This window comes from Leucoraja erinacea, chromosome 26 (genome assembly GCF_028641065.1).
Source record: "Leucoraja erinacea ecotype New England chromosome 26, Leri_hhj_1, whole genome shotgun sequence".
NCBI classification, from domain to species: domain Eukaryota; kingdom Metazoa; phylum Chordata; class Chondrichthyes; order Rajiformes; family Rajidae; genus Leucoraja; species Leucoraja erinaceus.
Window position 1 is genome coordinate 1,598,809 of NC_073402.1, and position 24,669 is coordinate 1,623,477.

At 43.1% G+C, this 24,669-nt stretch overlaps 1 protein-coding gene across 2 annotated transcripts; it reads left to right on the top strand.

Annotated features, from left to right (window-relative positions):
* Nucleotides 1-924: 924 nt before the first annotated feature.
* On the top strand, nucleotides 925-22,105 carry meaf6 (MYST/Esa1-associated factor 6). Of its 2 annotated transcripts, XM_055656047.1 has the most exons (8): nucleotides 938-1,093; nucleotides 5,373-5,488; nucleotides 8,823-8,910; nucleotides 9,016-9,061; nucleotides 13,546-13,741; nucleotides 14,226-14,255; nucleotides 18,145-18,178; nucleotides 21,260-22,105. In XM_055656047.1, the coding sequence occupies exons 1-8, from the start codon at nucleotides 1,004-1,006 to the stop codon at nucleotides 21,266-21,268; spliced, it is 609 nt and encodes a 202-aa protein (XP_055512022.1). In that variant the 5' UTR covers nucleotides 938-1,003; the 3' UTR covers nucleotides 21,269-22,105. The 2 variants fall into 2 exon arrangements, with proteins under 2 accessions (XP_055512023.1, XP_055512022.1); XM_055656048.1 differs by lacking the exon at nucleotides 14,226-14,255 and having other exon boundaries at nucleotides 925-1,093.
* Nucleotides 22,106-24,669: the final 2,564 nt, after the last annotated feature.

Genomic DNA, 24,669 nt, shown 5'->3' on the forward strand with positions numbered 1-24,669 from the left:
TGAAAGAAAAAAACGTTCTACAAAATTAGAGATCACAAGAAACTAGAGAAATATACGTGTGTGTTGTATATTTATATACATATACATCACACATATATACGCATCATATATATATATAATGAATATGTTTTTTAATATATATATATAAGAAACTAGAGAAATATGTATGTGTTAAATAATTATATACATCAATATCACATTTATATATGGGTGTGTGTATCATATACATGATATATATACATGTTTATAATATATAAATATAAGCAAATATATTGGCTTATGGCGTATGTTCCTTATATCTTATAGGCAAAAAATAAAGGCAAATATAATAGTACATCATAAGTTGCTTTAAATCAAAGTTGCTTCTGATCCATGAGGAACTTTGAAATCTATTATCTCTATCTTGCTACTCACACACAGAAACACACACATACCGTTCCCCCACAACACTGATTAAACCAAAGATCATAGAATGCATATGGTCCATAGACCTTTCATTGCGCATTGTCGCTCATTTTATACGCAGTTTCCCTTAAACATTTTTTTCAAAAGAAGCACCTTATTTATTATAAACAAAGATCATAATGGTCTAACATAGAAGGCTAAAATAGACCAAGATAAACTGCAAAATTCCATGGACTGACGTGGAGGCATAACGGAGATCGGGGTCTTATTCCTAAAATGGCGAAGTGACGTTCCGATGCGTACTGCACGTCAGTCCATTGGATTTCGTAGGAGAGGTCAATCTTGCTCCTAGTTCATCCATATCCATATCCACCGGTAATGCATCGTCGGCGCTGCGGGCGGCGCTTCTGCGGCCCCCGGTGTGTGCAGTGAGCCCTCCCATACTGCGGGCGGCGCTGCTATCCCCCCCGCGGGTGCCCCTGGCGGCCGGAGGCCGGGCTGGCGAGCGAGCGGGCGGGCACGGACGGACGGACGGAACGGGCGGCGCGGCGCGGCCTGGCGGGGCGGGGGCTCGGGCTCGGGCGGGCGCTGCTCCACGATGGCGATGCACAACAAGGCGCAGGCACCGCAGATCCCCGACACTCGGCGGGAGCTGGCCGAGCTGGTGAAGAGGAAGCAGGAGCTGGCGGTACGCGGGGGTCGGGGGAGGGGAACCGGCGCGAAGCTTCTGGAAGGAGGCGGGACCTGGCGCGGCGGCGGGATCCGGCCTTGGGCCGGGGGGCGGGGAGGGAGGAGCGGGACCGGCCGGCCGGGGCCTGGGGAGTAGGGATAAAGGGGAGGTGAAGAACGTCGGCCCATTAAAGGCGGTGTGGAGGGAAGGAGGGGGGGAGTGAGAGAGGGAGTGTTGCACTGCCATCTGCTGCCACCGCCGCCCACGGTCCCTGCACCCCTTGTCCAGTGGCCAGGCCAGGCACCGTGCAGGTAGAGCCTGTGTTGAACCCGTGCCCATTGCATGTGTGGGCCTGCATCTGCATCTACAGGGCAACAGCATTTGACCAATGGATACTGGATTTTGTGGGCCAGCAATGTTCATTCAACTGACGCGTTGCACCCGTGCCCATTGCATTTGCGGACCAGCAATATACATCCAACAACGGACCCGAAGAAGGATATCTACCCTAAACGCCACCCATCCTTGTTCTCCAGAGATACTGCCTGACCTGCTGAGTTACTCCACCTTCATCCAACAACATTCAGCTGATGTGTTGCACCTGCGTACCAGCAATATGCATCCTAGAGACACCTGCATCTGCAGGCCAACCACCTTTGATCAATAGCTACTGGGTTTTGTGGACCAACAATGTTTCATCCAACAACATCCAAGTGCAGCAACTGCAGGCAATAGCATCCACACAGTGTCTATTGCATTTGTTGACCAGCAACGTGCATGCAACGGGAAATATGCAGGCAGACAACAGTCAACAAATGGGCGCCAATAATGTTCATGCAGCAAACAGCCAACAGGAGCTACACCTGCAGGCCAACGGCGTTCCACCAAAGGCCATTTAGTTTAGTTAGTTTTGTTTATTGTCACATGTACTGAGGTACAGTTAAAACCTTTTCTTGTGTGCTAACCAGTTAGTGAATCGAACCGTCCACAGTATACAGATACACAATTAACGGAATAACTTTTAGCGCAAGGTAAAGATCGGTAAAGTCTGATCTGTCGGAGAGTAGAAATGCAAAAGAGTGGAGCGATTGTTATGTGTGATTGCAGATCGACCTCTGTGACCAGTAGACAGAGTCGCCTGGGTTAGCAATGTGCTGGCTAACAACATTGACGTATGCCCACGGCATCTAAGGGCTAACAACATTCAGCCAACAGGCCCTGCATCTGCAGTTGTTTGGTGTCGTAGGTGTTCTTGCACAAAATGAGAATTATAGTCATTAAGCTACTGTGCCCTCCATAATGTTTGGGACAAAGACCCATCATTTATTTATTTGCCTCTATACTCCATAATTTGAGATTCGTAATAGAAAAAAATCAATGTAGTTAAAGTGCATTGTCAGATTTTAATAAAGGCAATTTTTATACATTTTGGTTTCACCATGTAGAAATTACAGCAGTGTTTATACATAGTCCCCCCCATTTCAGAGCACCATAATATTTGGGACACAACAATATAATTAATTGAAAGTAGTCATGTTTAGTATTTCGTTGCATATCCTCTGATGATGCTCTGCCAGGCCTGTATTGCAGCCATTGCAGCTTATGCTTGTTTGGGGGGCTAGTCCCTTTCAGTCTTCTCGTCAGCATATAAAAGGCATGCTCAATTGGGTTCAGAATAGGTGATTGACTTGACCACTCAAGAATTTACAAATTTTTAGCTTTGAAAAAATCCTTTGTTACTTTAGCTGTTACTTTAGCAGTATGTTTGGGATCATTGTCTTGTTGTACAATGAATCGCCAGCCAATTAGTTTTGAGGTATCTGTTTGAACTTGAGCAGATAGGATGTGTCTATACACTTCTGAATTCATTATGCTACCACCATCAGCAGTTGTATCATCAATGAAGATAAGTGAGCCAGCTACTACCATCAGCAACCATACATGCCCAGGCCATAACACCCCCACCACCGTGTATCACAGATGAGGACGTATGCTTTGGATCTTGGGCAGTTCCTTCTCTCCTCCATACTTTGCGCTTGCCATCACTCTGCTATAAATTAATCTTAATCTCATCTGTCCACAAGACCTTTTTTCCAGAACTGTGGTTGCTCTTTTAAGTACTTCTTGGTAAGCTGTAACCTATTTTTTCATTTAACCAGTGGTTTGCATCTTACAGTGTAGCCTCTGTATTTCAGTCCATGAAGTCTTCTGCAGACAGTGGTCATTGACAAATCCACACCTCACTCCTGAAGAGTGTTTCTGGTCTGTCGGACGGTGTTTGGGGAGTTTTCTTTATTATAGCGAGAATTCTTCTGTCATCAGCTGTGGAGGTCTTCCTTGGCCTGCCAGTCCCTTTGCGATTAGTAATCTCACCAGTGCTCTCTTTCTTCTTAATGATGTTCCAAACAGTTGATTTTGGTAAGCCTAAGGTTTGGCTGATGTCTCTATAACAGTTTTATTCTTGTTTCTCAGTCTCATAATGGCTTATTTGACTTTCATTGGCACAACTTTGATCCTCATGTTGATAAACAGCAATAAAAGTTTCCAAAAGTGATGGCAGGTTCTCGCTAGTCACAGGGAGAACATTTAATCTCCAATCTATGTAGCACAGGTTCAGAATCACATGTCACAGGAGCTATGAGAAAGTTGCACTAGCAGCGACCCTGTGTCATCCAAGGTAATGACTACTTGATGATAAGGTAATTAAAAACAAATGTATGAGTTCCTGTCAGGCAGCAAAGTATTCATAGACCCACAGGACCAACATTACTCTAACATGTAATTGTAAATGTGTATGTTTAGAGCCACCATCTCATGAGCACAATTTGCAATCCTTATCTGATTAAGCCCACAGCTAGAGGTGTGGAGCTTCATGTGCAGCCACTGTTTGTGTATTTCAGCCATTGAACTCCCTGGCATATCCCATCTATCTAGCAAAATCTATCATCTTACTCAGTAAAAATGTTTTTAAACAGTGATTACTGAAGCCTTGCGCGGCAGACTTCAGTAGTCACACAAGGAACTCCAGATCTGGAATCTTGCTGGAATATCTCAGCGGTCTGGCAGCATCTTTGGAGGGAATGGATAGGCGACGTTTCGGTTCGGGACCCTTCTTCAAACTTATCCATTCCCTCCGAAGATGCTGCCTGACCTATTCTAGCATCGTTGTGTGACTACTGAAATCCACATTTTTTATTTGTGACATCCAATTAACACATAGCACAGCATTTATGCCATAATTCATTTTCTTCATCAGCATTGCTATTCTGCCTGCAGTAAAAAACATAGGAGCAATGCTAATTCATTCATCCACTCAAAGCCACATCACCTTTCTTTCTTTGTGGTCCAAACTCTTGTTTATCAACCCATGGTCTGTTTCCCTTGCAATCTTTGACTTTCAGCCGAGCCAAATAAGCATATTATATATAGGCTAAAAGATTGCAGAGCACTGAGATGCAAATGGAACCAGGTGTCCCAGTAGTGCATGGTTCACAGAAGACAAGTATGCAAGTATTGCTGGTAACTAGGAAAGGCAATGAATGTACTGCTTATTGTGGAATTGAATACAAAAGTAGAAAGGTTATGTTTCAGGTAGATGGGATGTTGGTGAAGGCCACATCTAAAGTACTATATATTAGTATAGGGTGGCGCAGTGGTAGAGTTGCTGCCTTACAGCGCCAGAGACCTGGGTTTGATCCTGACTAAGGGTGCTGCCTGAATGGAGTTTGTACCTTCTCCCTGTTACCATGTAGGTTTCTCGGGGTGCTCAGGTTTCCTCCCACACTCCAAAGACATACAATGTGTAGGTTAATTGGTTTTGGTAAAATTGTAAATTGTTCTAGTAGTACGCTAGTGCTAATGTGCGGTAATCGCTGGACGATGCGGACACAATGGGTGATAGGGGGTGTGTCCCTTAAGTAAAGTTTCGATTTCCTCAAGGATGCAAATGCATTGGAAGCAGTTCAGAGAAATCTATGTCAATCAGTTATATGACTAATGACTGTAAGGTGTTAAATAATATTATCTGTGATCATCAACTACCGGAATCTGAACCTTATTGAATAATGTGGGGAAAGATTTATGCTTAGAAAGTGACTAATTTTTCTATCACAACATTCAGTAATAGGTCTTTGTAGTCTTTCTTTATAATTTAATGTCATGATGTGTTACGCATTTTATTTTCTATACTGGTACAACATTTTTTTTGCCATGGCTTTTTCCATAACAGAATACAATTGCAAAACAAGAGAATTTTTGTTCTGCTACAGTTTTAATGGTTACTTTATTCTTTTCACAGGAGACTTTGGCAAACCTCGAACGACAGATTTATGCATTTGAAGGAAGTTATTTGGAAGATACCCAGATGTATGGGAATATAATTCGAGGATGGGATCGTTATTTAACTAACCAGAAGTATGTTTTAACAGCAAGAGCTTTTGCACAGTGCTCTCAAAACATTGGCACATCTTTGTTTTAATTCTGAAAGTTCTGTATATATTATGTAGTTGATGTTATTCTATTTTCATTAAGGCTTTTGACTGACATATTGAGAATGGGTTGGCTTGTATTCATTATTTTGACTTTTCCAAACAAAGAGGCTAAAAAAACTATTTTGCATGCACCTTAAAATAATTTTGTATCATGCCAATAGACCTTGTATGTTTTATTATTAAGGTGTGCTGATTCTGTGTGCTGACAGGTAGGTGCCCAAAGAAATTTAAAATGATTGCCCAGGATGAGATTTCCTGCACTTAAGTTAATCACCTGATTTCATGGTATAAATTTGAGCCATGCAGTGCCATTGTGCAAAGTGCAAGAGCTGGGGACGTGTAGGAAAGAAGTTAAAATCAAAGAAAATGCTGGAGTAACTCAGCGGGGCAGGCAGCATCTCTGGAGAGAAGGAATGGATGACGTTTCGGGTCAAGACCCTTCTTCAGACTGATGTCAGGGGAGTTGGTGGTACAGAGATAAAGTGTAGTCAGAGACAGTAAGATTGATCGGAGAATTAGGGAGGGTATGGAGAGAGAGAGAAAGCAAGGACTACTTGAAGTTAGAGAAGTCAATGTAAATACCTCTGGGGTGTAAGCTGCCCAAGAAAAAAAATGAGGTGCTGTTCCTCCAATTTGCGCTGGGCCTCACTCTAACAATGGAGGAGCCACAGGACAGAAAGGTCAGTGTAGGAATGGGAGGGAGAGTTAGTGTTGAGCAACCGGAAGATCAGGTATGTTTAGGTGGACTGAGCGGAGGTGTTCAGTGAAACGATCGCCGAGCCTGCGCAGGTACAGTAGATGAGGTTGGAGGAGGTGCATGTGATCATCTGCCTCACCTGAAAAGACTGCCGGGGTCCTTGGACGGAGTTGAGGGGGGAGGTATAGAGACATGTGTTGCATATCCTGCGGTCACAGGGGAAAGTACCTGGGGAGGGGGTGGTTTGGGTGGGAAGGGACGAGTTGACCAGAGAGTTGCAGAGGGAACGGTCTGCAGAAAGCGGAAAGGGGTGGAGATGGGAAGATTTGGCTAGTAGTGGGATCCTGTTGGAGATGGGAAGATGTGGCTAGTAGTGGGATCCGCTTGGAGCTGGCGAAAATGTTGGAGGATTATATGCTGAGGGTGAGAACATGTTCCGACAGGCGGAGGAGAGTATGAGTAGAGGGAGAAGGATTGGGTCTCTGATCGAGGAAGAGCCAGAAGGCCTTGAGACCTTCCCGGTCAGGAATGGGGGTGCTAAGAAAGTGAATGTCCATGGTTAAGGTGAGGCGATGCGGGCCAGTAAACTGGAACTTATTCAAATGTGGAAGGGCTTGTGAGGTGTCTCAGATGTAGGTTGGAATGGACTGGACAATAGGGGAAAGGATGGAATCAAGGTATTTAGAGATGGGTTCAGTGGGACAGGAGCAAGCAGAAACACAAGATCTGCCAGGGCAGTTCCATTTGTGGATGTTGTGGAGGAAATAGAAGCGGGGCTGGGGATGATAAAGTTGGAGGCTGAGGAGGGGAGATTGCCAGAGGTGATGAGATGAGAAACAATCTGGGAGATGATGGCCTGGTGCTCAACCGAGAGGTCATGGTGAAGGGGTGAGATTGAGATGCCCCACACCTGCTGTACATCTGCAGATGCTGGGGAAAGTATGTTTCTTGTTTCTTAAAAGACCTACGTAGCTGTCTCCATTTCAAGGAACAGTATCGACTGACGTCTTGCGTCCCTGACGTCCCACTGTCTCCCACATTTACTTTGACAACACCTACACCACCATGTTTTTGCAAGGACGCCATAACATTCTCAATTTGTTCGCCTTATCTGCTCCCAAGATGAAGCTTTCTACTCAAGGACATCCTAAATGTCCTTTTTCTTCAATAAATGTGCTTTTCCACCTGCTATTGTGGATCAACCCTCATCCTTGTCTCCTCTGTGTCCCGCAATTCTCCTCTCCTTGGTCTATCATCCCACTCAAACCTGCCCCCCCCCGCCCCCCAGGTGCTTTCCACTCAATGTAACACCTGTTCCTACACCTCCTCTCGTGCTTCCTTCCAGGGTCACCGGCAGCACTTCCAGATAGCACCTCCTCGAACTTTGGATACTGCATCAGTCGCATCTGATATGGCCTCCTTTACATTGGCGAGACCAAGCGTAGACTAGGCGACTGTTTCGTCAAACACTTGCCCTCTCAGCGATGGCCTGCTGGGGCTCCCAGTTGCTAACCATTTACATTTCTTTCCCATTGCCATATGGATCCTTGTGTCCTAAGCCCCTGCCCAAAGCCAGTGAGGCCACACACCAACTGGAGGATAAGTACCTTATATTCTACTTGTTTCGCTTACGGCCAGTGGAATGAACATTGAATTCTCCAACTTCACATAGAAGCCCCCTACCCCCTCTTTCTTTCCTGTGGTCCCATTCCCACCAAGTGCGCTCCCATTTCTCCCACCTTCCAAACCCCTAGTCACCCTTGCACCTAGCCCTCGTTCGTACACTTTCTCCCAACCCAGTGTCCCCCGTTTCCCGTTTCTCGCCCCTCTTTCCCCAGCCCACCCCCTTCCCTATCCATCTACATCCCATCCTCCAGCTTTACATTTCACTCCTCTTATCTGGTGCCATTTGTGTCCTTTTCATCTCTAGTCTTTGTCACTTACACCACCCATCTGACAATCAAATCTCTCTCACCTGTATCTGCCATCACTTGCCAGGTTTTGCCTCGCCTCCAGCTCTCTTTTCCAGCTTACTCTTCCTATCAGTCTAAAGAAGGGTCCTGACCCGAAACGTCAACTATCCCTCTGACCCGCTGAGTTCCTCCAGCACTTTGTGTTTTGCTCAAGATTCCAGCATCGGCAGTTTCTTGTGTCTCCATATCTACAGCATTCATTTGTGGAGCAACATTCCCAACGAATGCTGAAGTTACATTTTGAATGGAGGATTGTTGCAGAGAGTAAATTTATATTTGTTTCAAGATAGATTTCATAGTTCAAATTTATATGGATATAATTTGTCCCTAGTCTGTCTCTTTGAATGACTTGATCGTGTGTGGTATGTAGACCAGATAGTTTATTCAGGGAACACAGTCAATACTTCTGTAGAACTTGACATTTGGGTTAACTTGTTCTCATTTTATTTTCCCCTTTTCCTATTAGATTTATTTGCACTCTTATATATCTTATACTAGATAGCTGCAGTAATTGAGCTGTATACATCAATTATTGGTTGGTAAATACCTTGGATGTTTTACCTATTGAGGGCTGTATTCTGTTTCAGAAACACCAACAGCAAGAACGATCGAAGGAACAGGAAGTTTAAAGAAGCGGAACGTCTCTTTAGCAAGTCCTCTGTTACCTCAGTAGCAGTGCGTAAAATAACTTTTTTAATATATGATTATAGAATGCTGAAAATTTGCAGATCTACTTTGTGCCATTGTGTTCAGTGTTATCTGATCCCTCTTTCTTTGTAGGCAGTGAGTGCTTTGACTGGTGTCCAGGATCAATTGGTGGAAAAACGTAAGTCTCAAGCATGCTTGATCGTTCCTTTCCGCTGGCAAAGGGTCTTGACCAGATAAAATGAGACACTTGGCATTGCAGATACTGGAATCTGGAGTAAAAAACAAACTGCTGGAGGAACTCAGTGGGTCAAGTAACATGTGTAGAGACATAGTTAATGTGTCCCTTGCCCCATCTCCAACATTGTCTCCTGAATTTGGTGTCTTGAAGTGGCCTACGTTGACGATACTAAATGTAGACAGGTGACCATATGTGGTGCACCTACAGTGAACATCGTTGCCTCTTGGTTGCATTTCATCTCATAAGTGCATAAGTGATAGGAACAGAATTAAGCTATTCAGCCATCAAGCCTACTCTGCCATTCAATCATGGCTGATCTATCTCCCTCCTAACCCCATTCTCCTGCCTTCTCCCCGTAACCCCTGACACCCTTACTAAACAAGAATCTATTTATCTCTGCCTTAAAAATATCCATTGACTTGAGCTCCACAGCCTTGTGTGGCAATGAATTCTACAGAGTCACCACTCTCTGACTAAAGAAATTCCTCCTTGTCTCCTTCCTAAAGGAATGTCCTTTAATTCTGAGGCTACGACCTTTGGTCCTAGACTCTCCCACTAGTGGACACATACTCTCCACATCCACTGTATCCAGGCCTTTCACTATCTGGTAAATTTCTATCAGGGCCCCTCATCCTTCTAAACTCCAGCGAGCAGTGGCCCACTGCAGTCAAATTCTGGGATCATTTCGAATTTCATTCCCTTATTGACCTGTCAGTCTTTGGATTTCCCTGTATGAGGCTAAACACAAACTACACAAACTAGAACAACTGCACCTCCTATTCTGCCTAGGCAGTCGACAACCCAACAGTATGAACATAGGATTGTCGAATTTCAGGTAACCCATGCTACCAATGCTCCTTTTTCTTCCTTTCATGCCCTCCTGAGTTATCTGCTTATCACCCATAGTCTTAGAACAGTACAGCACAGGAATGGGCATTTTGGGCAAAAATGTTAGTGCAAAACTAAACTGCCTGTACATAATCCAAATCCCTCACCTCCATGTGCCAGTCTAAAAGCCTCAAGCGCTCCAATCGTATCTGTCTGCCCCACTGCCCTGGGCAATGCGTTCCAGGCCCCCACTACTCTGTACAGCTATGCCCTCCAGTCTTGGACATTTCCACCCTGGGGGGGAAAAAGGTTCTGAGTGTCCAATCCATACCTCTCATCATTTTATATAATTCTATCAAGTCTATCTTCAACCTCTGAAGTTCCAGAGAAAACAACCCAAGTCTATCCAACCTTTCCCTGTAGCTGAAACTCTTGAATCTAGGCAGCATTCTGGTAAACCTCCTTTGCACCCCGTACAATGCCTCCACATCTTTCCTGTAATGAGGCGATCAGAACTGTGCGCTGTGCTCCAAACGTGGTTAATCAAAGTCCTAGAGAGTTGCATCATGACTTCATGACTCTTATAGCTAATGCCCCATCAATGAAGGCAAGCTTACCATATGCCTTCTTCACCACCCTATCTACTTGTGCTGCCATCTTCAGTGAGCTGTGAACTTGGACTCCAAGACCCCATCTGCACATCAATGCTGTTAAGGGTCTTGCCATTAACTGTATACTTTCCCCTTACATTCAACCTCCCAAAGTGCAACACCTCACAATTGCTTGGGTTAAAATCTATCTACCATTTCTCCGCCCATTTTTGAAGCTGATCTATATCCCGCTGTATCTTCTGACCGCAGTCCTCACTGTGCAACTCCTCTAATTTAGGTGTCATCAGCAAACTTACAAACCCACCAACCCATTTACATTGACATCCAGGTAATTTATATATACCCATAAATAGTAGATGTCCCAGCACAGATCCCTGTGGAACTCCACTGGTCACAGACCTCCAGCCAGAATATCTACCTTCCACCACAACCCTCTGTCTTCTATGATGAAGCCAGTTCTGAATCCATACGACATAGTCATTGTGAATCCTGTACATTTTAATCATCGGGATCAGACAATATCCACCAAATTACCCTGTTTAAGAAAGAACTGCAGATGGTGTAAAAATGAAGGTAGACAAAAATGCTGGAGAAACTCAGCAGGTGAGGCAACATCTATGGAGCGAAGGAATAGGCGACGTTTCGGGTCGAGACCCTTCTACCGAAGGAATAGGCGACGTTTGCTTCCTCGTCGCAACCTCCACGCTCACTGACCTCCCTCTGTGATTCCTCCTTCCCTCCAACTCTACGACCACGTCTTAATCCAGACCCATTACCACAGCCACGTTTGCTTTCTCGGGACTTGCCTGCACCTCCATCTTGTAGGAAGAAGGGTCTTGACCTGAAACGTCGCCTATTCCTTCACTCCATTGATGTTGCCTCACCCGCTGAGTTTCTCCAGCATTTTTGTCTACCACCATATTACCTTCGTCATCTCAAAAAACTCAATCAAGTTGTTAAAACATGACCTGCCCCATACCGCTATGCTGGCTGCCCCTAATTAACCCATTCTCTTGCAAATGAGAGTTAATCGTATCTTGAAGAATTCTCTCCAATAGTTTAACGTACCATTGACGTGAGGCTCACTGGTCTACAGTGCCATAGATTCTCTCTATTTCCTTTCTTAAACTATGGAACAACATTGACTACTTTCCAGTCCTCCGGACCTAGCATGTTGTTAAAGAAGTTCTCGCCAAGGCCCCCATAATCTCCTCTCTTGCCTCTCAATAACCTCAGAAGGATCCCATCAGGCCCCGGGGACTTATCCACCTCAATGTTCTCCAAGAGCCTCAGCACCACCTCATTCTTGATCTCAAACTGCTCTAGCATGTTTGTATTCTCCACACTGATCTCATTGTTCTGTAACTTCTCACTGAAATGAAGTTCTCATTTAATACCCTCCATCCTCTGACTCCAAGCATAGATTTCCTCCTTTATCCTTGAGCAATCTTACCGTCTCCTTGATCGCCCTCTTGGTTTTAACGTATTTTTAACAAGACTTGGGATTTGCCGGAATCGGACTAACCAATGACATTTCAAAGCCCCTTTTGGCCCTTCTACTGGCTTTATAATCCTCATGTCCCATCTGATGCTACCTTCTTAAACCTGACATACGCTTCCTTTTTCTTCATGACCAAGTTTATACCTCCTTGGTCATCCACGGTTCCCCTACCTTGCCGTCCTTATCTCTCCTCCTGACTGGAACGAGCTTGTCAACTGAGCAAAGCGCAGGAGCTTTAAACAACTCCCACAGGTATCGACCCGAAATGTCACCCATTCCTTCTCTCCAGAGATGCTGACTGTCCCGCTGAGTTACTCCAGCATTTTGTGTCTACCCACATGTCAGCTGTGGACATGCCCAATAACAACTGCTCCCAATTTACCATCCATAGCTCCTGCCTAGCATTGTAATCAGCCTCGCTCCAATTGAGTTCCTTCCCCCAACATCCCAAAAAGTTCATATTCAAGAAAATCGTAAAACGTATGGAGTTGTGATCACAAACGTCTGGTTCTATCCTTGCGCACAAACTTCCATCTACCTATCTGCCCCCCCCCCCCCTTATTAGTTCAATTTACCATCTTCCTTACATAATCAGATTCCTTGTTTCTACATCTGCCAATCTGCCTCTATCTGCCCGCTTATTTATTTTTCCTTATCTGACCCTACATTTCACCCACCTAGCGCCTCCTTTCCCCCTTCCACAACCTGCTCAACCTTTCCCTCCTCGCCTAGTTCCCCTATTGTCTGTCAGCCCCTGCCCACGCCCCACCCCTCCCCTTACCTCTTTATATCAGCTATCTGCCTTCTCCTCCATAAACTCTCCTTTTTCCCCCATAGGTGTTGCCTGACCCACTGAGTTCGACAGCAGTTTGATTTTTGCTCTTGACCAGATAAGCAAGCCGCATCGTGGATTGTGTTGGAGCACTTCATTTGAAATGCTTGTGCTAGTTGTAGGGGATGGGGCTGGGGAGGTTGGGTGGAAGGAATAGTGGAAGGCCCACATATTGTGATATAGACATCGCCAGCTTCCAACTAGTGTTCCAAATTAATTGCATTGCTGACACACTATGATTTTTATTAATTGACGTTAACCTGAAAAGACTTGTGATTTCATCTGCTATTCTATTTACCATGACAGTGAAATAAACACCCATTCAAATTGTTCATGCCAATAATGTAAAATTGATACTGAAAACAGTGTAGCTCAATGTTGTCATTAGTGTGATATATCTTTTCATGGTTCACTAAATCATTGTTGTTTTGCAGGTGGATGCAATTGCCAAGTATTTGCATTGTACTTTCAGAAATTTCCTGTTGCAATAAATTCTAATTGGTGTGATTAAACTTTAATGCTATTTTCGAAGCTTGTTCAACATTTTTCCTCTTGTTTTGTGTTGAGGTGCTTTGAGGGATGTAATTATATGAACTTGAATGACCAAACATTCTTTTTGTATCCGTGACACCTTGTGTGTGAAATATATCAGGTGAACCGGGTAGTGGGACAGAAAGTGACAATTCACCGGACTTCCAGAATCAGGAGAATGAACCAAACCAGGAGGACACTGAGGAACTGGACGGCTCGCACTTACAGGGCGTGAAACCCCAGAAGGCAGCCTCCTCTACATCGTCCAGCAGCCACCATGGAAGCCACAAGAAAAGGAAAAACAAAAACCGACACAGGTAATTCTGTGTTGAGGTTTGTGAGGTTCTATGATGTGTAGCCTGTAGTGGATGCATTTTGACGGAGTATTTTTGGGGGACAAACCAGGACGTGACATGTGGAATTTCCACTTGTAACATATTTTTATAATAAAAGAATAGCAGCATCTTGATAATAAGCTGTTCTGTAAATTGTATTTATTAGTATTATATCAGTAAAGTTTTATTTTAGTTGCTGTTTGTTGTGGGGACTCTTCATCTGCCCAAAAGCTTTCTTTGCTTTTGAATTAAATAGATTAATATCCTTAATGCTCGGTTTTTATTTAATTCACTGAATATTTTCTGCCAAGTTTATGACTATTGAGTGAAAATTATTTTTGTGTCTCCATTTAAATTTATCAGTCCTTTTGCTAAAAAAATAATAATAAAAAAAGGTAGAGACTCTGGTTTGGATAATTGATATGTTAACGTGTTGCTTTCTTTCCTCCTTTATGCTACCATCAAGCCCATCTGGCATGTTTGATTATGACTTTGAGTAAGTTTGTTTTCTGTCAGTATATGTGCTGTTTCTTTTCCAGTATTCCCCTTTACTGTGATGTGTAGACTGTAGATCTTTGCTATAGCATTGAATATTTGCCTATATATAATTCTGCATTGATTATCATGCATTCAATTCTGCTTTTGTTTAGGATATGTTCTGTACATAAGGACTACAATATCACAGTATTTCATGAACTTAGCGTTAAATCTCCTGATAAATATCTGTCATTCATCTGAGATGTACAATGCCCTCCATAATGTTTGGGACAAAGACCCATCATTTGTTTATTTGCCTCTGCTCCACAATTTGAGATTTGTAATAGAAAAAAAATCACATGTGGTTAAAGTGCACATTGTCAGATTTTAATAAAGGCCATTTTTATACATTTAGATGATAAGGCAAATAAATAAATGATGGGTCCCATACATTATGGAGGGCACTGTATGTGTAAGTGTGGAAGTCCATGCTAGTGAGCAGAATGTGTGTGTAAATCAGGTCCCCATTGCTCACCACAATCGTTTAAACTCTTACCAGTAGTGTATGCAGTTTGGCATCGATCAATTAGTTTACCATAACTGTGCAGTTCTGAATATGGCCACAAATGGTCCTCAGTAAGTTAAGTAAACAATCTTTCTAGAAACAGGCAGATAATGACCTTAATTCAATTTACAATTGGTTATCGATCATTTCCCACAAATCCATGACTAGGTCACGTAGTTCCTTTTCATCTTTATTACCATTCAGTGCTTGAGTTATGCAGAATGCAAAGAACAAATCCTTGGGTACTAAATGGATAACTAGTGTGTGCACGTTTTTATATATATTGAAGGTTACATAGAAACATAGGTGCAGGAGTAGGCCATTCGGCCCTTCGAGCCGGCACCGCTATTCAATATGATCATGGCTTATCATCTAAAATCTGTACCCCGTTCCTTCTTTTTCCCCATATCCCTTGATTCCTATAGCCCTAACAGCTAAATCTAACTCTCTTGAAAACATCCAGTGAATTAGTCTCCACTGCCTTCCGTGGCAGAGTTCCACAGATTCACAAGTCTGGGTGGAAAAGTTTTTCCTCATCTCAGTCCTAAATGGCCTACCCTTTATTCTTGACCTGTGACCCCTGGTTCTGGACTTCCCCAACATCGGGAACATTTTTCCTGCATCTAACCTGTCCAATCCTTCAAGAATTTTATATGTTTCTATAAGATACCCTCTCATCCTTCCAAATTCCAGTGAGTACAAGCCCAGTCAACCCATTCTTTAATCATATGTCCTTCCTCAAATTAGGAGACCACACAATACTCCAGGTGCGCTCTTGCCAGGGCCCTATATAACTGCAGTAGAATCTCCTTGCTCCTAAACTCAAATCCTCATGCAATGAAGGCCAATATGCCATTAGCATTCTTCACTGCCTGCTGTACCTGCATGCTTACTTTCAGTACTGCACCCTCTTGAGTTTCTCCAGCATTTTTGTGTGCTTACTTTTAGTGACTGATGTACAAGCACACCCAGGTCTTGTTGCACCTCCCCTTTTCCTGATCTGACACCATTCATCAGAGATGTCCTCATTCTTTAAGGAACGGGGATTCCCCTCTTCCATTATAGATGAGGCTATCACTAGGGTCTCCTCGATATCCCACAGCCCCGCTCTAGCTCCCCCTCCATCCATTCGTAACAAGGACAGAGTCCCCCTTGTCCTCACCTTCACCCCATCAGCCGTCGCATACAGCATATAATCCTCTGGCATTTTCGTCACCTCCAATGGGATGCCACTACTGCCTACATCTTCCCATCTCCACCCCTTTCTGCTTTCCGCAGAGACCATTCCCTCTGCAACTCCCTAGTCAACTCGTCCCTTCCCATCTAAACCATCCCCTCCGCAGGTACTTTCCCCTGCAACCACAGGAGATGCAACACATGACCCTTTACCTCCCCCCTTGACTCCGTCCAAGGACCCGACCGTCTTTTCAAGTGAGGCAGAGGCTCACTTGCACCTCCTCCAACCTCATCCACTGTATCCGCTGTTCCAGGTGTCAACTCCTGTATATTGGCGAGACCAAACGCAGGCTCGACGATCGTTTCGCTCAACACCTCCGCTCAGTCCGCCTTAACCTACCTGATCTCCCGGTTGCTCAGCACTTTAACTCCCCCTCCCATTCCCAATCTGACCTTTCTGTCCTGGGCCTCCTCCATTATCAAAGGTCCAGCACAAATTGGAGGAACGGCACCTTATATTTTGCTTGGGTGGCTTACTTCCCAGTAGTACGAACATTGACTTCTCTAACTACAAGTAGCCCTTGCTTTCCCTCTCTCTCTCCATTCCCTCCCCTTCCCAGTTCTCCCACCAGTCTTACTGTCTCTGACTACATTCTATCTCTGTACCGCCCACTCCCGTGGGCGGTACAAGATAGTATGTTATATTGTGTGTTTATAATTGGCATCAGTCAGTGTGATTCTCTGTGGTTCTTTCGGTGCAAGGGTTGGAAGTCATAGAAACATAGAAAATAGGTGCAGGAGGAGGCCATTCGGCCCTTCGAGCCAGCACCGCCATTCATTGTGTTCATGGCTGATCGTCCCCAATCAATAACGCCTTCTCCCCATATCCCTTGACTCCACTAGCCCCTGAAGCTCTATCTAACTGTCTCTTAAATCCATCCAGTGATTTGGACTCCACTGTCCTCTGTTGCAGGGAATTCCACAAATTCACAACAATCTGGGTGAAAAAGTTTTTTCTCACCTCAGCCTTAAATGGCCTCGCCTTTATTCTAAGATTGTGGCCCCTGGTTCTGGACTCGCCCAACATTGGGAACATTTTTCCTGCATCTAGCTTGTCCAGTCCTTTTATAATTTTATATGTTTCTATAAGAACCCCCTCATCCTTCTAAACTCCAGTGAATACAAGCCTAGTCTTTTCAATCTTTCCTCATACGACAGTCCCGCCATTCCAGGGATCAATCTTGTGAATCTACGCTGCACTGCCTCAATCACAAGGATGGCCTTCCTCAAATTATGAGACCAAAACTGTACACAATACTCCAGATGTGGTCTTACCAGAGCCCTATACAACTACAGAAGAACCTCTTTACTCCTATACTGAAATCTTCTTGTTATGAAGACCTTATCAGGCCTATGAAGTCTTGGTAACCAATTTGAAATTTGCAACTGGATAAAGAATGCCTTAATTAAAAAGTTACTTAGCGATACTGTAACATTTTTGCTAATTTTATGGATTTTGCCATTCTAAACTCTAGCCTAATTGATCACCTGGAGTAGAAATATCCTTCTCCATCAGTAAAACAGTTGAATGCGATTTGATAAATTTTCTGGTGGATGTTGGTTCACTAGCCATAATTTGATAGTAAATCAAATCTGCCACTTATGAGTCTATGATTCAAAAGCAGTGAAGCAGCCACATAATAGTCTGTGATTCCAACCTCCAGCAATGACCAGATTACTTAACATTCTTTCCCCCTTTCCCCCTTTCTGCCACCTTCGATGTTCCATTGACTTCAGTCATGTCAAGTCTCTAACAAAATGTAAACAACATAACAAGAACTTTAGGCCTATATATATATATTTGATAGCATCGATCGACCAGAATGTTTAAACTTCTCAGCACCTGCTGTCAATTTGGAAAACTACCACAATGCAATAACTTTCTACATTGGTTGGCATAAGATTCTTCTTGTGGTGACAAGGACTAGTGAGGGGTAAAAAAAAATTGAAATCAAATAATCAGTTAAAGAGAAACGAGTTATGAACTAATCATTAAGCTGAATGGTTTTAGATTCTGGGCATTGCTGTTAATATCAATAGATGATAAGTGTTGTGATATTTCAAGGTAGTGTCACTTTCTAAGATATTCTTCTGATTTTAATTGTAGGATTGATATCAAGCTGAACAAAAAGCCAAGAACTGTGAGTACAATTTGAATTTTTCTTACCACATGTTTTAGGATGTTGTTGGATGTCCGATTTAAAATGAGAAACATGTTGGGTAGAATTGGCTGCTGGTGAAGAGGATGACAGTGCTTTGCAGCCTACCACATCCATTTGTGAATCGTGGTGGATAATTGAGGACCTAATATAAATACAGATCTCAAAGACCTTCCTTAAAGATGGCAGAGGACCCCAGCTGGTCCTCTGCCATCCAAAGGATCATGATGAAGACTAATTTGAACAGTCTTTACATCCATTTATATCTGCTTCTGACGTTTCCACACTTAGTGAAGTTAATTTCTGCCAAATTGAATTTTGTACATGATACCAAGAAACAACTAAGAACACTGGATACTCCAGAACTAATTCTACCATGAGCAGAAGGGCCTGCCTCGGAACCTGGAGAGGGAAGCCGCCAAGCCCAGCCCCTGCTCTCCACCGAAGACCAGGAACCGGAGAGGGGTGCAGGGTGTTGGCAACGGTGGAAGATGCTGGACAATGGCCGGTGAGAAGGAGCGGGGATCTTGCCTTCCGCCCTTAAGGTTGGCTGCAGGAGGCACCCCGGGATATAGAAACATAGAAACATAGAAAATAGGTGCAGGAGTAGGCCATCGAGCCTGCACCGCCATTCAATACGATCATGGCTGATCATCCAACTCAGTATCCTGTACCTGCCTTCTCTCCATACCCCCCGATCCCTTTAGCCACAAGGGCCACATCTAACTCCCTCTTAAATATAGCCAATGAACTGGCCTCAACTACCTTCTGCGGGAGAGAATTCCAGAGATTCACCACTCTCTGTGTGAAAAAAGTTTTCCTCATCTCGGTCCTAAAAGATTTCTCCCTTATCCTTAAACTGTGACCCCTTGTTCTGGAAGTATGAATGTTGAAGATGGCCGAGCAATGAGGTGGACAACCGTTCGAATGACGACCAGATGGAGGCGGCAGCTGCAATGGGACTTTATGGCCAGCTATAGTTGGGACTAACATAGCACCAAAACCTGGCAACTATTGTATTAGACTCAGTGCGCTGTTTCTGTGTATAATGTACTTATTGTACTTATACATGGCAATAATCTTCTGATCTATATGCAAAAAAAGAATATCACTATACCTTGGTGAAGTGATAATAAATGAACTATTGAACCATTAATTGTATTTATAGCCATTGCAGCAGAACAGCTACATGCTTGCATCTAACTAACATTGGGTAATGGTGCCCAAGTGTGTCCTGCTGAGAAAACATATCCAGCTAATCATTGTACCATTGGCGATCTTCAGCAAAGATATCATTAATGTGGCTATGAATAGTCTACTCACTGTATGTTTAGCCATGACCATTCAGTTCTTGACCATGTAGCAAAAATCTGCATTCCACAAGCACAGTGCAATGCCCCTAGTCTAGACTAATCATCATGTGTAGGAAGGAACTGCAGATACTTCTTTACACCGAAGATAGACACAAAATGCTGGAGTAACTCAGCTGGTCAGGCTGAATCTCTGGAGAGAAGGAATGGGTGATGTTTCGTGTCGAGACCCTTCAGACTGAGGGTCAGAGGAGAGGGGGAACAACGGAGCTTAAGAAGCATCCAAAGGTGACAACGAAGCATACAAAGATAAACATTTAATCAGAACAGTCAGACTGGTTGGAGAACTGAAACATAGGAGAAAACCTTTTACTGTGTAGAATTGTAACGTGCATAAAGGAAGATAGTTGCAGGTGTGAAGTGATTAATCTCATAGTTTATATTTACATATGTTGTTAAGGACACGATTCAGCCCATTGTGTCTATGGTGGCTTTCAGAACACATCTGTCGGTACTACTACATCAATTTTTTTGCAATATTATCTCCATTGCATGAATTCAATTTCCCAAATTGGCTGCAGAATTACTAGGGTAGCTAGGGTAGAGATATTTTGAACAACACGTTTCATTGATCTGGAATGAAGGCAGCAGTCACAAGGGAACATCAACATTTTCATGTTCTCCCACCCAACTGGAAAGTATATTGCAGTTCTTGTAACATAGTGTCTAAATACTGTAAATCCTGACCCAACAGCACACAAGGAGCAGCTACATCACATGGATTACAGTTTATGGAGAATGCAATACCACCACCACCTCACTTTCACTACAATTAGGGATAAGCAGGAGACCTGTCCCGATCTAATAAAGACTTCAGAAAATCACCTTGTCTCATGCACCGTTTTCACTTGAAGACTAGTCTTTCTGTTACAGATCCACCACCAATTTTCCTGCACCCTTGGTTCAAGAGCCGTTCTGGAATATCCGTTTTAGGGCGCCAAAATATTGGCCTGCAAAGTTGCTTGCAGAAGTCGGCTATGGGAACGGATCTGTGGGATCCAGCTGGGCTGCAGTTCCAAAGTCCCGGACACGGGGCAAATTCGACCTGCCGATTGGCGCAGAAGCCCTGATGTTCACCGCCTCACCTGCCCTGGGCACCACATTTTCGGAGGGACTTCCGGGGGTGTATTTTGTCCAGATTAAAGGGAGGGATGGACCATCTGTTGCTGGAATATTGGTGGTGGACCTGTTTAATAAAATGTTTTATATAGAAAATATGTGAAGGACAGCAAAATCCATTTTCAGACCGTGGACCGGAGGATTGCCTGGGCAAACATGACAATGTGTGATAAAATAGTGTTCGTTTTTATATAAACTGCATTCCACAAAGTAATGTAAATTTAAATGTTAATTTGACATTTTCCACAAATGTTGTGAAACGAACATAGATTTATTTTTCTCTTTGAAGATAAATTAGGTAAATTAGTCACAATTGGAAGAATGAATTTGAATCAGTTTTAAAAAAAAAATAATAATTCCCAGTTAAGTAGACCAAACATTAATTGCTACAGTTAAGTAATGCAGGCAGAACATTGGCCATTTTACATTCAAAGTGAATCTCCAACTCTCAGTCGTAGTTCAGTGTAAAATTGTGTCGGCCTTTATTCTCAGCTCTCGGCCGGACATCTGGCTGGTTGATACATTGGACATTTTTGTCTCTTGATGTAACCATTTTAATTTGTCATTTTTATAGGATTACTGAAGGACCTTTGCCAGTTGCCAGGATCAAAGTTTGAGGAACATGGATATAAAAACTTAAAATCGAGTTGCTTGAAGCATTCCACGTGATTTTAACTGAACTCCACTGTGTGAAGGCAGCCACGCCGCCTCCTGGTGTTCGAGGCCACACATTGCGTCGATCAGCTGCATCGGATTTGTGTTCTATTGGACATCGCTGTTTGATTACAGCCTATTTGTTCGTTATTTGTACAACTAAAGCATCCATTGGGTTTTATACTCAATTTAAACTGTCATGGGGTGGGAGGGTTTGGGGAATTAATTGATCGCTTTTATGTCTGTTGTGACTCAGTTTGACTATTTGATGTTACCCGTGGCATTTACGTGAGATTGTAGTCTACCTAAAGAGTTGTGTTTCATTTGGTAAAATTCAATTTTAAATCTCTTATTGCAAGTTCCTGTATCACTTTGAGTACAAATGGCAGATCATTTTTCTTTGTCCTGAACTTTATTTCAAATAATTAATTCTGTGCTGGAGTGTGCCTTGCCAGATTTTATATGCAGGCACGATGTTCTCATTTTGGGGTCAAAGCCTTGTGTAGCTGTGAGTTTGAGAAAAGCACAGAAAGGCCATATCCTCCAGATATTTCTAAATGGACTCAATGGAGTTAGATTTAATAGCAACATGTGGTTTTATTTTTTGAACCCATTATATTTTTCGTGCTTTGGATATTGTATGTATAAAATATTACCTTTTTAATTTGTACAATTATGACTTTTTTTGGACACACGGCTTTATTATTTTTTTTTAAAGAAGGAAAATGGATTTGTGACCATTTTGTATTAAAGAAGTTAAATATAATTGTTGTTCCCTCAGTTATTGATAAGGTCTGCCCTTCACACCTGACGCAGCGTAATTGACCCAGTTGAAAAATGTCTGTCAAAGGCTGACCGAAACTGCAGTACTTTGCATGGGTGGATGTGTACAACAGTTTATTGTCATAATGCACAAGTACAGTGAAGTACAAATGGGCCTGTACTCGCTGGAATCACGAAGGATCGATAAGGTGCTGGGCAGGCTGCATTTGGAGTATTTTGAACATTTTTTGGTTGCATATCTGAGGAAGGATGTGCTGGCGCTGGAGAGGATCCAGAGGAGGCTTACGAGAATGATCCCAGGAATTAGTGGGTTTGACAGCACTGGGCCTGTACTTGCTGGAGTTTAGAAAGATGATGGGGGACCTCATTGAAACATACCGCATGGTGAAAAGCCTGGATAGAGTGGATATGTTGAGGATGTTTCCACGAGTGCGAGAGTCTAGGACTAGATGCCATTGCTTCAGAGTAAAAGGACATACCTTGAGAAATGAGATGAGGAATTTCTTTGGTCAGAGTGTAGTGAATCTTAGTTCATTGCCACAAAGCTGTAGAAGCTTTCAATTGATATTTTTAAGGCATTGGTTTAAGATTCTTGATTAGTACGGGTGTCGGGGGTTATGGGGAGAAGGCAGGAGAGGGGAAGTTAGATCAGCCATGATTGAATGGCGGAATAGACTCAATGGGCCGAATGGCCTAATTCTGCTATCACTGGTGAATAAATACAGTGTAAATCTTGCAGCAGCCTCACAGACACATAGACTCAGAAACACACAAAAACAGATTTATTTTCACACACAATTACTAAAGCATCCCCTCCAAATGCCAATGGGCTTTTGAACAAGATGGTGTGGCATTCAACCTCTTGAATGCATAGTATCTGCTGACTATTTATTGTAGTGGAATGATTGAAATGCAGAAAGTGTAAGGAAGGGTGCTTCCTCTTTGACTAGTGTAGCTGGGACATTTTTGGAAGGCGTGGGCTAGTTGGGCCGAAGGGCCTGTTTCCACACTATCACTCTATGACTAGGAAGGTTGTTGACTGACGTCCTGCTGTAGGGGAGAATGCAAAAGATGCCATTGCACTGTTTAAACAAAGATGCATGCAATCTCCCAAAGTACTGGTCAGCAGTTGTCCTTTAATTAGTGCCACATAAATAGATTTGGTAATTTCATTGCTGTTTGTCAACTTGGCTGAAAGTAAATTATTTGTCCTGTGTTCTTTCATAGTATTGACTGAATTGTGAAGTAATTCCTGAATAGTGAAGTACTTTTGAGATTTTATATGTAGAAACAAATTTATTATTTTGATACCTTTGTTATTGATTTGACAACACCATCATTAGAGGTGACAAGAGCAGGGTAATTGATATTGTAAAGGTTATGGTGGAAGGAATTTTTTGAATTGCAACTGACCCTCTGGTTGGTGCACATTGCATTATACATTGAGTTTTGTTGATTTTTAGTTTAGTTTGGAGATACAGCATGGAAACAGGCCATTCGGCCCACAGAGTCCACGCCCACCAGCAATCCCCTCACATAACACGATTCTGCACACACTAGGGACAATTTACAATTATAACCCACAACTTGTACATCTTTGGTGGGAGGAAACTGCAGATCTCAGAGATAACCCATGCTGTCATGGGGAGAATGTACAAACTGCAGACAGCACCTGTGGTCAGGATTGAACCCGGGTCTGGTGCTGTAAGGCAGCAACTCTACCTATGATTGATGTAATTATGACATTTAAAGTGGTAACTTAAGAAGTTGGAGTATCTTAAACAAAATAACATGTTGTTTAACCTCAATCTCAAGTGAAACATTTTCTGTGGTTATAAAATATAGATGAATGAATAGCCAAAGTGAGTAATCAAGGATCAATAGAAGGTGTATGCTTGATGATGTACTTGTACTTGCTGGAGATGCATCTGATAGATAGCCCAAGATGCCATCATACCACAGCCTATTTGGATTGGCTTTGCCACCATTCCAGATCAATACAATTCAATTCAATTCAACTTTAATGTCATCGCACAAATACAAGTATGAGTACAACGAAATGCAGTTTTGCCTCAGTCCGTAGTAGTTGTGCATAAAGAAATAAAAAAAATAGAAAGAGAGAAGATACAGAATGATCAAAAAATACAGAATAATTAAACAATGGGGACGGAGGGACCAGAAAAATCTATCGGCGGGACTCCGAGTTCAGCAGTGTAATTGTATTATTGTAGATGATGTACTTTTACTTGTTGGAGATGCATCTGATAGATAGCCCAAGATGCCATCATACCACAGCCTATTTGGATACTGTCGAAAAAGCCAAATCCCAAATAAAAAAAGACCTTGAGAGTCAATACTTTGCCTGCTGAAGTTCTAAAACTTTGTGGAAACGTGATTTGGTAATAAATCCACCTCATTGTCCATGTGTGGGATGAGGAGCGACCTTCAGGAATGGGGTCCTCTGTTTTAAATGAAAGAGATGGCTCTTTGCTGCTAAGTGCGGGCGGGGAAAGTCATTGGTTGGTTCATCCTCCGCTGCCTTCTTTC